At 37.0% G+C, this 15,995-nt stretch overlaps 1 protein-coding gene across 4 annotated transcripts in view; it reads right to left on the bottom strand.

Annotated features, from left to right (window-relative positions):
• Positions 1-2,839: 2,839 nt before the first annotated feature.
• Positions 2,840-15,995, bottom strand: part of NABP1 (nucleic acid binding protein 1) — a 30,398-nt gene continuing 17,242 nt past the window's right edge. For 3 of the 4 annotated variants that reach the window (XM_081261303.1, XM_081261304.1, XM_081261302.1), the window contains 6 exons: positions 9,253-10,532; positions 8,826-8,964; positions 6,657-6,728; positions 4,956-5,031; positions 4,424-4,490; positions 2,840-3,431 (listed from right to left, as the gene is read on the bottom strand). In XM_081261303.1, coding sequence (XP_081117429.1) covers positions 3,262-3,431; positions 4,424-4,490; positions 4,956-5,031; positions 6,657-6,728; positions 8,826-8,964; positions 9,253-9,343 — 615 coding nt within the window. In that variant the 5' untranslated portion in view covers positions 9,344-10,532 and the 3' untranslated portion in view covers positions 2,840-3,261. The remainder of the gene's footprint in view (positions 3,432-4,423; positions 4,491-4,955; positions 5,032-6,656; positions 6,729-8,825; positions 8,965-9,252; positions 10,533-15,995) is intronic. The other variant, XM_081261305.1, reaches the window with a different exon arrangement.

Below are 15,995 nucleotides of genomic sequence, written 5' to 3'. Positions count from 1 at the left end.
ACATCCAAACTTGGGTTGGTTATGTTCTCAAATTAAGGATCCACAATAAAACTGTGGGTAAAACTTTGACTTTTCACGAGGTTTACAAGAAATACTTCCCAATTGAAGTGTTAAAATGTTCATATTCTTCTACCATACTGGCTATCTAATATGGATAAAAAGTTCTTAGTGTCTTTAAGGGTTCACATGGAAAAAGGCTAAATTAATGGCTTAGCAGGTGAGTTGGACTTGGATTTTTCTCTAGTCTGTGCTTTGAGAAACATCAATAAACCCTCTAGGTCAGAAACCTGGGATAATGTGGGTACAGTATCTGAATCCAAATTCTCATACACTCTTATTAAGGCAAAATTTGAGGCATCTGCAGAAGATGTATCTGGAAAGTAAAATGGTTTTTTGTTTGTTTCTCCTTCAATATAACACACGATCAAGAGCTGCTTTCCAAAGGTCATAATTAGATTTCCTCAGAAGTGTACCTGAACTGTTAATCATTACTATTTTGTGAAATGTGGAACTGTTTAATCATTTTAATGTGTAATTATTGTCTGGAACCTCAACACACAAGTACCTTTGCCTCTAACACCCCCTTACTGGCCATTCTAGAGAATGAATGTAACCATCTTTTTCTACTAGATATATTCAGACTCCCAACCAGACAGGAGACAAAGAGAAGAAAAACTAGATCTTAAAAAAAAAAAAAAAAAAAAAAAATCCCAGCAATAAGGCAAGGAATCCCAAGACTAAAAAACACAATTGCTTGGCAAAGTGTTTTGCAAATATGACTTCACATGGTTTTCCAGTTTGTGGTCTCTAGAATGCTTTCAAACACATTAGAGGAAAGAAGAGATCTTAAGAGACACATGCAGCCTGAAAAGGCTTGGAGCAACAATAATTATGCTAATGACACTGAAAAGGGAAGTCTTTTAAGCAACTAAGCTGTCAGATTCTTATACAGAATATGAAATATTGGCTGCCAGTGTTTTCAGACTGATGTAAAACTCAACATTGTACATCCTTGAAGGCTAACCACCTCCACTTACTTTTAAATTCTTGTATCATAAATCAAAACCTTTTACTAATCTTCATCTACTTGTTTGTAGCATTATTCCTTGGTATTACTCAACCAAGCAAATTAAGCATTCATTTAAAATGTTAAATAATAAAAATATGTGACAAATATTTGTAACTACACATACTCAGGGTATCCTCAAATTGTTTTCAAACTTAAAAACAAAAATTACTAAAACTATAGTGTAAAAGCAAGCACAGTTTGACACTACAAAAGAACCCTACTAAAGTTTAGCCTTCACCATTAAATATCATCATCTGACCTCATGGATTTCAACTTTCAGTTTCTATTCTGCAGCAACTTCCCACCAACCCCGCCTGAAGGACAACCTGCTCTGATCAGGTTTTGATCCAATTCAGATTTGTTCTGTAGAAATGACAAGGGGGCCTGATCCTAAGCTGAGTGCATTTCTATACTAAATGCTTTTTGTTTCACTAGGTGTTGTTTAAACTTATTTCACAGTTGAACGCTGAAAGCACCAGGAAGGAAGGTAGAAACTTTCTTCCTCTTAATTTCTTCACGACTGCTGTCCAAGAAGACTGGAAAGGCAAATATTCATTATGGATTGTAATTCACTTTGCTTTGGTTTTGGAGGCTTCCCTTAAGAAAAAAGAAACTTGTTAATAAGTAATAAAATCATAGAGCAAGGTTAAATTATTGAGGCAGTGTCAATCACAAAAGAAAAATTTAAGTTATTTTTCTACTTAATCTCATCACACTAAATAGCAATACTTCTAAATTCTGCATTTTTGTACTCCTGAGGTATGATCAGACAAACATTTGACTCCTTATTATTTAGCAGAAATCATTCCAATTTCTCACACTGCAGTCTTTAACAACACAAAGAAGTATTATTATTTACTTGCTTTCACAGTCGTAGAATCAAAGACTTAGAGAAGGTCTCAACTGTAATAACTAGCCCAGCATCACAAATAAGAAAATGAGGGCAGGACTAAAAGGACAGTAACCCACATCTGACAGTACTTTAATTTTCCAAAACTCCAAAATCTGTTAACATTAACGCAAGTTTTATTCAAGAGATAATATTTAAGAAGAGGTAAATTCTAAACAAAAGAAAAATTTGCCAGTTAACCACCCTACAGTAAAAAGTAGAAGTGGGTACCATTTATGACACATAAATAAATTCCACTTTAACGTTTCTAAATAAAGCTGTAATCACTTCTTTGTCATTTAACTTTTGCTATTAATAAGGCTATGTGAATTGTATTCAGAAACTTTTGACAACACACACAAACTTCAAATTGAAGTACCACCTAGGATTTTCAGTTCAGGCTGAGTACCTGTAAATACCTAGGATCTATAATTTAAGACTGCATATTAATATATGAATTCAATTTGAATCACCTTCACTACGTTCACCAAAATTATTTTTAAAAATAATTAGATCAATGTTTATTATGACTTTATAACTCTCTCAAATTAAACATCTCAATATTTAACATGGTAGATTCAAAAATAAATATTCAAGGCCTCTTTTAAAATTTTCTTTCAAAATCCACGCTAATAATAAATGTTAAGAGCACTATCTGAAAATAAAGCAAAGTAGCTTTCCTCTAAAACTTACATATTACAATATAGATTGCATTCTGTTCCATAATTCTGATAATCTTTTTTGGTAATGAAACAATTTAGGATGATTCATTTAAGATGATTCATTTCTTGGGAAATCTTAATGGCAGTCACTCAACAAAATCATTCATTCTTGGAGTAACAAACACTCAAAAACTATTGTTGGCATTGACCAAGTTTCTGTTTTGTTGTTGTTGTTTTTTGTGGTTATTGCTTTAGTTGGCAATATCTGAATTTACGACAAAGAACATCTCCCATTAAGCCTTGTGTGAAATATTACAAAATTCATACAGAAGACTCATAGAGGCTATAAAGCTGATGTTTTAAATAACTCACCCTTGAAATGGGTGCAATTTTTAGAGGATATCCAATAACTTTTTTGCTCTAAAAATATATGCCCCTACTTTTCAGTGTTCCCATTCAACAGGAGACTTGAGCAGCTTAACAGTTTTGTTATTAAAAAAAACCACTCTTCTTAACAAACCAAAAACGTAAAAGGAAACCAATAAAGGACATATCTTTCACAGTTAACAATAAATAAAAGTGCACTAAGTGTTCAAGTAGGGCACGTAGTTTAAAAACTACATGTGACTATTTGGCATAGGTCATCTTTTAAAGGCTCTCCGAGGGTCCCTGCCATTACTTATTGTGGTCATGACTGTTTGATTATTAGCAGCTCCTGGTAGCTGTGTATTGATAGGTCCCCGGACATTGCTTCTACCAGCATATGAAAGTTGGTATCCCCTTGATTCAGGGCCAGTTTGAAGGCTATTTCCTAAAAAAGAATACAAAAAATCATCACTATCTTCAGAAGAGGTCTATAATAATCTATGTAACTACACATATTTTAAGTTCCAATATATCTATTAATGCTTTTAAATATTAGGGAAAACAAACTTCTTTTATTTTTACACTGGAAAAAAATGCTAGTTTTAGGTTTTTACAATGTATTATTAGTACTATAAATACATTAACTTGATATTGTGTTAGTAGTGGAAAAAAGCCAATTTGGGCAACAAGATTAGAAAAGGAACAAGAAAACACATGCACTGCTTATACTACTACAAAAAAAAAAAAAGCAAAAAATGTTGAGTACCAACATTTTTGCTCATATTATGGTTAATTTTTCAAAACAGACAACGTAATCCTTTTTTAGACAGCACAGTGTGATGATCAGTTGTGCCAAAATATGCAATCAGGTCAAATAAAGTATCATTTATTCTAATGAAATCTAATGACTTTTCCTTAATAAAGACTTGAGGGGGAAAAAAAAAAAAAAAAAACCTTTAACAGGGGTTACAAGGACCTGTTAGGATAAAGGCCAATCTTTCAAAAGGGCAGTTAATAATATATGAAAATTTAAGGTGTTAATTTACTATTACTTTTCAGAACTATTAATATGATTATCAGCTTTCAATGTACCAACATAACCACTAATTCTGTATCTATTATAAATAACTAGATTACAGAAATTTTACAAAAATAAGTGGAAAGATAGCATCAGACTTCTTCACAGATACACCAGTCTTTTGTATTAGTCAATGTTCAATATTATATTCCCTGAAATTGGTCCAAATAGTTATAGAATGTGCTCAGTAAATTGGCTTGCAAGTACATATTATTTGCCTTCTAGAAAACATTTGGAGATTCCCTTTTTATTGGTAGTTCACCTTTAGTACTTACTTATGCCTAAAGATATTCTTTTCCTCTAAATCTTTCACACTTCCCATAATGTATATACCTAATTAAAAAAAAAAAAAAACTTACCCATTGATCCAAATGTACCTGTACCTATATTACTATTCATGGAATTAGTCTTCTGTTCATTGTGTGCCTTAAAAAAAAAAAGTTTTAAACAAATGAAGATTAAAATAACACTCATTATTACAAACTTATACCCTTTTTAAAGTTTTAGTGGTTTTGTAAAATTATCTTTTAACAATTCTTTAAAAAATTTGTCCAAGTCCATTCAATGGTAAAAGATTCAAGAATGTTCCCCAAACCTTTTTTTAGCTTCTGTTACATCCTGTATTTCCTGACGTAACTCCTCACTCCACAAAATCTAAATGGTATATATATATATATATATATATATATATATATATATATATATATCCGTAATATTCTATGCCCTAAACAGACTCACTGAGTATTTTTAATGAAAGTTACTTTAAAGATTATTTTTTACAATTCTCTTCATTACGTTCAGGGTATCACAGGATTAGCCTCAGTACAGAACTATAGTTCACAGTCATATTAGCCCAATCATAAAAATGCACTCTATATTTGGATTAATTACCCCTTTGTTCTGCGGTCCTCGATAATCTGGGTTGGGCTCACTGAAATTTGGCACTTCTGAATAAACCATACAAAATCTGAAAGAAAATAAAGGACAAGTTAAATAGACTTCTGAAGTTAATCAACCTTTCCTTAATATTCCTAAGGTTTGGTAATCAAAAATTTAGGTGTCAAATGAATAACAAAATGATAACTAATGCTATTCATTATAACCAAAGTCTCTAAAATCAGTATGTCCCATTAAACATCAAATATCCAACTATCTACAACACATAAAACATTCTATTTCATATTTAAATTCTTCTATACTGCAAAAAAAAAAAAAAATCATGTCAAAGGATTTTTGGACACAAAAACAAATCTTTGTCCAGTTTTTCCAGACAGGCCGATGCTAGTGAACTGTGTTTAGGGTTCCAGAGTGGTTTCTCCAGCAGTGGTGATGGATTTGCACTGATCCATTCACACACTCTCATCCAGTCCCTCTTTTGACTAATCACTTCGAATCTGCAAAGATAATCATCCAAGGTTAAGAGTGGATTCTGGGTGATAAGGACAGATAACTGGCTATATTAAGCCACCAGTTTATATCGGAGCTTGTGGTGACTACATGATATGAACTAACTGACAAATATGTATTTTCTTAGTTCCTTAACCCACTAAAAAGAAACTAGAGTCCATTTTAGGTAATCCTAAACTGACCATGACAAAGAGCAGTCATAAGAAATTAAGTGACCTCCTGTGATTCTTCATTTAACCAACCATCAAACATTATTATAAATACCTCTGCATACATGAAGGTCAGGACAGGTTTGGTAACACTGACCCTAAAACCTTTCATAATACTTAGTGCTAATAATACCACTCAACATATAAACATGAGTGGATCCAAATTTTTTCCTCTAGCAAAGACAAAGTGTTACTTCAGTCTCTGATCTTTAAAAAAGCTTGTAAGCTCATTTTCATCATAAACAATTTTCTCCCAACAAAGTACCTCATCCTCTCAGTGTGAGTTTTTTCTTTTTGGTGCCATTTATGACTTCTCTCTAAATATCCTCCAATTTAATGGACATTAAGAAGATGTTTAAGCATTAACCAATAGAGTGGAAAAAAGATCTGGCTCACTGCCTGTACCATATTTTATGAGCACAAGCCAAATGACTAGGCTAACATGGAGGCTGAATTACCTTTACACCCCTAGAGAGGATGGTTTCTCCAGGTCTGGGTGGAGATCATTACCAGGGTAGCAGTGTATGGAAGCTCGCATTGCGGCTGCCTGCACCACACCTAGGCTGTAGATAAATAGAGGACTTCAGTTTTCATTGCTGCAAGTCCTTTTACCATGAGTCCAAATTTACCCATACACAAAAAGAAAAAGAACATGTAAACTCATGGCCAGAAATTCATGCCTTGCTCTATTTTTCATGAATCACTAGAAGAGGGAATTCAATTCAAATGACACCTAAAAGATGCGTGCTTCTAAAACCTACCAGAAATAGCCCCACTGAGGCTGGTCTGAATTGCCGCTTTTACTGCTCTCTGCCAGGAAAATGGATATCCTCAACATAGGATACTATATTAATAGCTGTTAAAACTAGTATCCATCAAAAAAAGCCAATTTAGTGATTTATAGTTTATACCTACCAATTATTCTGTAAACATTTGTAATTTATTCAATTGTACAAAAATGCATTTTAATACTTACTCTCCAATTTTTTGAAGTTCACCACCCCTTCCAGTATAAAGTGTCAGACATCCTTTCCACATGGATGCGTATCTAAAAAGAAACGTTAATTCTTTAGAAATACGTATATTTCAGTCTATGTAAGTCAAATAAACCTTTACACTGTGTATTTTGTATTGGGATAGGAGTGGAAATCAAGCCCTCTGTAAATCAAATACAATTCTAATTAACTTGCTACTTACTAAAAAATACAAAGAAAATTATATCACCAAATTGTGACACAATTACTTAAGTTCAACCCTAGAAATGAAAGAAAACTTCCTTTAGCAAAGCAAGCATTGTTATGCCCAGATGATTACATCTTTAGTCAGTCAATATAGGAAAAGCTTTTAATTGCACATATTTAAGCAGAAGTTATTTTTAGGGGTTGGGATTGTGGCTCAGTGGTGGAGCACTTGCCTCATACCTGTGAGGCACTGGGCTTGATTCTCAGCACCTCATAAAAATAAATACAATTAAGGTGTTGTGTCTATCTACAACTTTGTATTATGTGTGTGTGTATATGAAGTTATTTTTATTATTTTCAGCCACAAGATGTAAAAAGTTAACACCCCATGTTTCCTTTTACACTTATTGTCATGGTACAGCCAAATTTTAACTGCTTTTCTTCTACCTCCATAAGATGAAGAGTTCCCAATGAAGTGGTAAAGAGAACTTCTTTAGTTGAATTTTCCTTTAAATTGTACTCCTTAGCCAGCACAGTGGCACACAGCTATAATCCCAGTGGCTAGATAGGTTGAGGCTGGATTGCAAGTTTGAGGCTAGCCTCAGCATTTAGCAAGAGACTATCTCTATAAATAAAAAATACAAAGGGCTGGGGATGTGGCTTAGTGGTTAAGTGTCCCTGGGTTGAATCCCCAGCATCAAAAATAAATAAATTGTACTTCTTAGCCATTGGGCCCCTTAAATAGTATACTAATGAGTTTTAGCTTTTTTGACAAATGTTTAGATGGAAACATCATGACTGACTACAGTATAGGAAATACTTGAAAAGAGATACTGTTTTTTGTATAAAGTAATTTTAATCACTGGAAAAAGGATATTCTGGGGGGTCAAAAAACTTCAATTAAGCTAATCCTTACCACACTCTCCCAGGTAGGAATTTTCTTTTGTGTAAATTGAGAATGTGGAAGTTTAAAAAACATAATTAGTGTCATAATGAGTCAGTGTTCTGAGAATAAAATGTCTAAGTCCTGACTCTCATTTCCTGCTTTGATGATACTCTACCTCACTTCCTGAAGATGTTGTAAGACCTATAAGATAGTATCAAAGAGCTCTAAGCTACTACACCCAGGGCACTCAAATATTTCCTTGGATTCTACTTACTAACCAACATCAATCTCCACCAACTTTTCCTGTAGTTATTACAATTCTATTGATCACAAAAGTTCCCAGCTTCTGTTTTCAAGACACTTTCCTGGCCTTTTGTCTTCTTAATATAAAGATTTGGCAAAATTTTTAACTTAGTCTATCAAAAAAAAAAGTGCTAAATTGTTTTTTAAAACCACCAATTTGCCACCTGAATCTTCTGAATGAAGGTATCATAGAAGTCTTTCTGCCAAACTTTTTCAATGTATCATTTTGGCCTTACCACATTGACCTTAGGACAGAAAATAGAAAAAATCATTTTACAGAATGAGGCTTCTAGACATTGTCTAATTTCTGAGTACAAATTTGTACCACAGAAAATACTAAATCTTCCAATTAGTTTCCTGTCCACAAAAATAAGTATTTTAAAAAAAAAACTATTGGAAGGATTTCAAGTCATTAAAAAAGGAGAGATAGAAATGAACTAAATATACTCAATTAAAGGTTTAGAAAAGATCATGGACTATACCAATCTACCAGAAAGACTCAATGACTCCAAGGCCAGTATTTTAAAACATAACTACCCTGTAAATTGGAGGGAGAGGAAACGAATTTCCTGTCTGAAACCTACCGAGTTTACCTGCTAGGTTGGGCTGCATTCCTACGCAGCTTATTAATATTAACACCAAAGGGGCTCAAAACTTTGGAGCGGCCCACAGAAAAGGTATGGAACTTCAGTACTTGGCAGGATCCCGGGAGCCAGCCAATCCAGAATCTGCACTGTTAGGCTCACCGGCCCCCCACCCTCTTTTACACACCTACCCTCGGGTCAACCGAATAATATCCCCTGGCTGTATGAGACCTCCAATCTCATCCCACACGGAAATAGTGATGCTGCCCGTTTTATCTGCTACTTTGCACGATCTGACTTCATGGCCATCTTTGGTTTTGGTCACGCGTCCTGTGAAGATTTAAAAATCAAAAGGGAGAGGGGCGTATTAGATTAACGAGGAAGAAGCTATTCCTCCTCCGTATTTTAATACTGTTGGAAAGAGGAGAAGCCAAGCCCTGGCTTCACACCGCTGTGGGATCAGAGCGCCGGCGGGGGCCACTGGGACCACGTGGGTGGGGGAGGGGATCGGGGAGGACGGGCAGGGGGGAGGGGAGCCCCGGCTCGCGCCGGCGGCGTCCTTCCCTCCGAACCCGGGGCGCACATGGGGCGGTGGGGTGGGCTGCAGACCCCACTTACCTATCTCCAGGACAATAAAGACGACATTTAAGTTTTTCAGTCCGGGCTTAATATCTTTTATAAAAAGAGGTGGGTCGTTGACCCCATTCATATTGAGCAGGTGCGGCTACCGCTGCCGAGACGCGGACAGGAAGGGCGGGGACAAGGATTCCCACCCTCCCCGGCCAGGGGCGAGGGCGGAGGGACAAACTGAGGCTGGGGTTGCCAGAGAATGGGCAGAAAGCGGTTATTCAAGGAAACCAGCGCTGGCGGCACTGAGCCCAAATTGGGGGGAGGGGAAGAGGGGGTAAAAAGGAGGGGGAGAGCGCTCACAAGTTCAAAATCAAAAAAAGAAAAAAGAAAACAAAAAGGAAACCCGAACCACTCCGCACGCCAGCCGGGCTCCCAAATGGGTGACCGGGAGGCAAAGGTAAGAACTGCCTTCTTTGGATAAAAGGAATAAAAAAAAAAAAAAAGACAGTGAGGGGACACCTCTGCCCTGAGTCCCGCTCACACACACACGCGGGCGCGCGCCCAGTCTATCCTGGACTCGGAGAAGGGATCGGCTGTGACTGCAAAACGGGAAAGAAAACTGCAACCGCACGCCCCGCGTCCCAAACTGCGACTGCCGAACGCGCTCGCGGGCCGGTGGACTACCAGGCAGCCACGCCCCTTGTGACGTCAAACGGCGTCGGCACGCCCGCCACCACGCCCGCGTGGCGCAGGGTCGGGGAAACCAAGGGATGGAAAGGAACCAACGACGCCCACGCAGCTTCCTTAGCTCCTCCTCCGGGGCTGTCAGTCCTGGCCCCGCCCCCAGCCTGCCTATCCGCTTTCGCCCCCGCCCTCCGTCGCCGCGCAACGTCAATTCTTCCCTGGTTAACTTTCCTGCTGCAGGCTTTTACTACAAGCTGGCCAACGTCAGGGTCTTCTTCCCTTTTTCTCCTTGCCACTCAGCGTTCGGTCCCCAACCCATGCCCTTTGGTCCTGCGGTCACGGGAACGATTGAGTTTAGGATTCAGCAGGTGCAAAAGTATGCAATTGAATTAGAACAGGGCTCTGGCATGGTTAGCTGTGTTCAGGATCAAGGAAAAACTGGCTGGGATGGTGAATGGTTCCATGGTTGTAACATTGGAGTTTTCGGACCAGAAGGGAAATTGGAGATCAGCTCAGCTTCACCATTTTAAGCATATTTAAACTGGGATCCAGAAAGATGAGGGTTGCTTGATGAAGATCATCCAGGCAGCTCAACAGGCAGGTCTTCAACACAGACCATCCGACCTGGTCTTCCATTTTTCACTCTACAAAACAAAGAAGATAGAAAAGCAGTTAAATATCTTTGCAGACAGGTTTCCTTCGTCATTTGACTTTTCTTTTAATTTACACTTGTTTTTATACAATCAAAAGTAATCATATATCAGCGTCGGGAAACCCTGAAACATAACCTGAAGAAAGAAAAAAATGTGCTTTAGAAACAAACCTGGCCTTGAACTGTTTACCAGTTGTGTGACCTTTGATCCATAATTTAATCATCAGAAAAACAGACCTGGGATCCCTACCTCATAGAGGATGAAATAGGATCAGTAAAACATTTAACTGGTGTCTAGTAAATGGTTGATGGATACTCAATATTTTCTAGTAGCCAATTTTCTATTATTAAAGGAAAGAGTAATCACTTAACACTGATCTTTTCATGGGTCCTTTGTAGGGAGTGCTAATTTTAATCCCCATTTTAAGGATGAGAAAACTCACCAGAAACAACATAGCTGGAGAATGATCAAACTGGGTTCTGAATGTAGGCAATCTTTACTCCAGCGGTCTCCCGCTAAGAAATATTTTTATATTTAAAGTTCAGTGGTGGGATTATTTAAAACAATGGAAGAAATAAGGTGGTAGCAAAAGGACAACTAAAAATTAATTCTTAAAAAAAACAAGCATCTAGTTAACTAGAAATGTTGGGAGGCATGTCAAAGAATTTGTATATAAGAAGCATACAAGTTTTTTCTCCTTTCTGATTATCTGCAAGAATAGCTATATTATTACCCTAAAAAAAGTTTCAAAAATAATCACAACATTAGAAAGAGAGTCAAGATTTTTTTCTAAAGAAGCAGAAGCTTCCAGTTCACAGACAAAAGGGCTCAGAGGGCCAAAGACAATGATGTAATATTGGAAAGTGGTGTAAAATAATATGATGAGCATGATTTCTACATCAAATGAAAGCATGCCAGTTAATGGCAGAACTAGGGTCCAACCTCAGGTCTCCCCCAGACTCCAAATCCAGAAAAGAACTTCCTATTCACCATGGTTATCTGACAGACACTTCAATCAGACATTCCTCAAAGCTTATTTTTAATGCAGGCAAAACACTCTCATATGAGCAATATTTAAATCAGAACTTTAAAAAAAAGGTTTGATGAGTTCTTAAAAAGATACAAACAGGAAACCAATTAAGAATGTTAAGTAGATTTGTGGCCAAGTTTTTGGCAAAGAAAGTTAGCCACTCCCGAAATTCTCAGTTATTTACCCCCAGAAAGAGGAGATTATGTAGGGTTGCTCAGACTAATTATGTTGACATTTTATAAAGAGGAAGCAGACACTTAGGAAACCAAGCCCAGCAAAAGCAGAAGCTAGTGCTCTGCTTTTGCTGGCCCAGCCCTTCCCAAATCTCCCTCCCCCACTATACAGCTCAGCTGAACATCTCCTACTTCCTTCCCTAGTAACTCAGCAGTTCTCAGAAAGGAAATGGCAACCATATGCTTTTTCATTAACCAAAACTAAAGACAGCTTTGAGAAACAAGATAGTGCAGGCAGTATTGGAACTTTTTAAGTTAGGTTAGTTGGTTTCAACTACTCCCAAATCACTCCCCAAAGGTGATGATGGTTAGTGAAAAGAGAAAGGGGATGTGAAGAACAATCACTAGGCAAACAACCTTTCCCAATATTAACGTTCAATTACGTAAACAAGGAGATCTGCCACTCAGTGCACCCAGTTAGGTAATAATTATTATATTGCTGATTTTTTAGGATATTCACACAATTACTTCACAGTCTTCTGGTCTTCTGCCTTCTAAAGCTTGTGTGTTCTTTGGACCTTTGTTTTTCACAGCCAAATATAAACTTATTCTAAAATGATGGACTCTTCTACTTCGTGCCCAGAAACTCAACACCATAAATTTTCATGAAGGAATGCTTAGTGAGACTCAGTATGATACAGAAAAGCATCCACTAGAATTCTGTATTAAAAGGTTTTCAATATCTCATTGATAAAAGTCCTCATTGATAAAGGTTTCATGTAAATTGTGTCCACCACCCACTACCTATACTCACTTACAGGTTTTAGTTTCTGGCATTATCAAAATCATTCCCACGTGGCACTATCCATTTATGTAAAACAATTACAAGAAATGGGCGTGGTAGTGCATGCCTGTATTCCCAAGGGACTCAGGAGGCTGCAGGCAGGAGGATTGGAAGTTCAAAGCCAGCCAGCCTTAGCAACTTAGCAAGACTCTGTCCCCAAAAAAGAACTGGGTATGTAGCTTAGTGGTAAAGCACCCTGGGTTCAATCCCCAGTACTAAATAAAATAAACTAAAATAGCAAAAAAATAAAATAACAACCACCACCACCACTACCAACAAAAAAAGAACTAAAACTATTACAACATCAAAAAAAAAAAAAAAAACAGCTCAACAAGGACTGTTTGATAATAGATGGTTAGTGTGGTGAAACTAAGAATAAAAAAAATTTAGAAGAACCACAGTGTTCTCATGTTACATAAATAATCCACTTTGTAACATAATTGGCAAGGTAAAAAAAAAAAAGTCTTAATTTTCTTTAAAAGATTTAACCAAAAGACTCAGAAATAATGTTTAATTACAAATGCAGTAGTAGCTACACAAATCAGAATGATCAATGCTGACACACCCTGAGCATCTACTCTGTGCCAGGCTTATTATACTTATAAGCACTTACCACTTAAGATGTTACTTAATATGTAAAATGATTCTAATTTTATAGTGAGTTATGGAGGTATGATTTTAAATTAACTGGTACATATAACTTTTTCTAAAAACAAGTTATTTGTCCTAACATGTCCCTTCTTTGATTATCTAAATGGGTAATTTAATTTCTCAAAGATTTTGTAAATCACCATGACAAATGCAGTAACATGTGATCCCCGGTGTCTGACTGTGTGGAGGCAGTGGAATCTCCTTGTGAGAAATAACTTTGTAGTTTCTCTTAATCCCTAAACAGATTAATTCAAATCAACTGATTATCTTTTTAATGACAGAGGCTTCTACATTCTCAAAAGCTTCTTACAAGTGTACCATACTTCTAAAAAGTTGCTCAAATTTATCATTTATGAAAAAATAAAAATATTGCCAGCAGAACTAACAGGGCAAAATATGTTTTTAATGGTGGAAGATTTATTTAATTGGTTCAGATATCATGGTCCTTATACTTTAATGGATATTGTAGAAAATCCAACATATCACATATACAAACTGAGCAGTAAAGGTTTTTGCAGAATAAAAAGTCCTACAGAATTCTAAGAATACTGTATGTAACTAGATGCTTCAAAAAAAGTTATTAGTATTTGCTGATGTTCCCAGAACACTGGGAATGAACAGATGAATGAATGAAGAAAACAGGTACAAATCTAGCTTGCATGGTCTCAGAGCCCTACTCTTTAACAGGCCCTACAAAAAGTAAGTGAGAGACCCTATCATCATGCCTGACACATGTTAGAGTGGACTTGAGAACTATACAGAATTCTGACTTACTATCATAGTTTCTCTATAGTAAAAATAGATGCTCTCTTATTTTGGAGCATTAGCAAGCTCTCTCTCTCTCTCTCTCTCTCTCTCTCTCTCTCTCTCTCACACACACACACACACACACACACACACACGTAAATTACCAGGAAGAAACAATACATGTTTCCACACAAACCCCTAATTAAGAGCATTTCTTATATGAACAAAGTGTGTCCCAGGTGGAAGGATGCTTACAGATAAAGTACTTACTTGAATCCTTCATTTTGTGTATTAAAGAACACAAACTGGGAGATAACAGGATTACCACCTTCATCTCCTAATGAACTAATGGATCTCAGTCATAATCACCAAAGGCCGCTAATATCACAAAAAGAGAGACAACCAGTTCAACCAACTAAATCAGAATCCCTCAAGGTGGGACACAGGCATTAACATATTTTAAAGTTCCCTAGGTAATTTATAATGTAACTAACTCTGAGAACTACAGCAGGTAAAGCAATTTGTTTTCTCAGAATTTTCTTTCTCTTTCTTCCCCACATACTTCTTAATACTCTGGAACAATGTTTCCCTTATACTAACTAGGGAAAACCTGTACTGATGAATTTCTAGGAGTGAAATAATTGAGTATTTAAGACTTCTGATATATATTATCAAATTACATCTTAGGAATTTAGAAGAGACTGACTGACACTTCCATTTGGTCTTTATATAGGCATTAAACTTAATTCATTAATTTATCCAACAATTTTTTATTAAACAATCAATAATGTGCCAGCACTGAGACTGCATCTGTAAAAAGTAATACAAAAATCCCTGACATCATGGAGCTTTCATTCTAAGGGGGCAGAAAGACAATAAAATAAATAAATTATATAGTATGAGAGAGCATGATGAGTACTAAGGTGAAAATTAAGCAAGGGAGGGGAAAGAGATATTGCAGGTAGAGATGCAAAGAGTTGTCAGAGAAGGGGATACTTGGGTGAAGATACAAAAGAGGGAGCAAGCAACCCAGGTGGACATCTGAGTTTAGACAGTCCAGACAGAGAGTCATTGACCACATCTGGCTTTTTGCAGGAACAGAAAGAAGACTGCTGTGGCTTGAAGAGAGAACAAGGAAAGAGTCTAGAAGCTGAGAAGGAAGAGGGGGTGTATCATATATGAGGACATTTTTATTCTGCAACAGGAATCTATTGGAGTGTTTTGAGCACTGATCTGACATGCTAACCTGACTTAGGAGTCACTCTGACTGTTGGCTGAAGAACAAAAATAGCAAGGGTAAAAAAAGAGGAAAATCAGGGGATTTCATATTGATCCACTTGAGATGTGGCATACAAGGGTGGTAGCAGTGACCATGGGACAAGATGATCAGCATCTGGATCTCTGTGGAAGATGGAATCACTGTGTTACTGAAAGCACAGTATGAGAAAATGAGTCAAATATGACTTCCATATTTTGGGTCTAAATAACTAGAAAGATGGTGTCATTAACTGACATGGAGAAGGCTGCAAGTGGAACAATTTGGGGAGTTGTAGAAAGACAAGGAGCACCATTTTAGATATCAAAAGTGAAGGTTATGGTGACCTTGACAAGAGCAGTTGCCATGAAGTTGGGGGAGGGCAAAAATCTGAATGGATTGAGTTTAAGAAAGAACAAAAGTGCAGGAATTAGAAATGTCAGGGAGGTATGTGTCAGTTCTTCCATGAAGCCTGCTGCAGAGGAGAGCAGATATGGAGTAACAACTTGGTGGGTAGTGGGACAAAAGGTATTTAAAAAAAAAAAATGTGAAACACACGCGCGCACGCGCGCACACACACGATATTATGACTATAAGTGGTAGGGTATAATCCAGTTAACGGGGGGAGGGTCAGGTCGCTGGAGACACATCCTTGTCTTTGAGAAGGTGAGAGAACTAGAGCCCTTGGGGAGGGATTACTGGGAGCAGAGACAGATCTTCTGGAACAGGAGGAAGGTGGGCTGATAAAGTAAAA

This window comes from Spermophilus citellus (genome assembly GCF_964194105.1).
Source record: "Spermophilus citellus genome assembly, chromosome: 11".
Classification (NCBI taxonomy): Eukaryota; Metazoa; Chordata; class Mammalia; order Rodentia; family Sciuridae; genus Spermophilus; species Spermophilus citellus.
The sequence above is the reverse complement of the archived record's forward strand: the minus strand, read 5'-3'. Positions and strand labels throughout refer to the sequence as shown.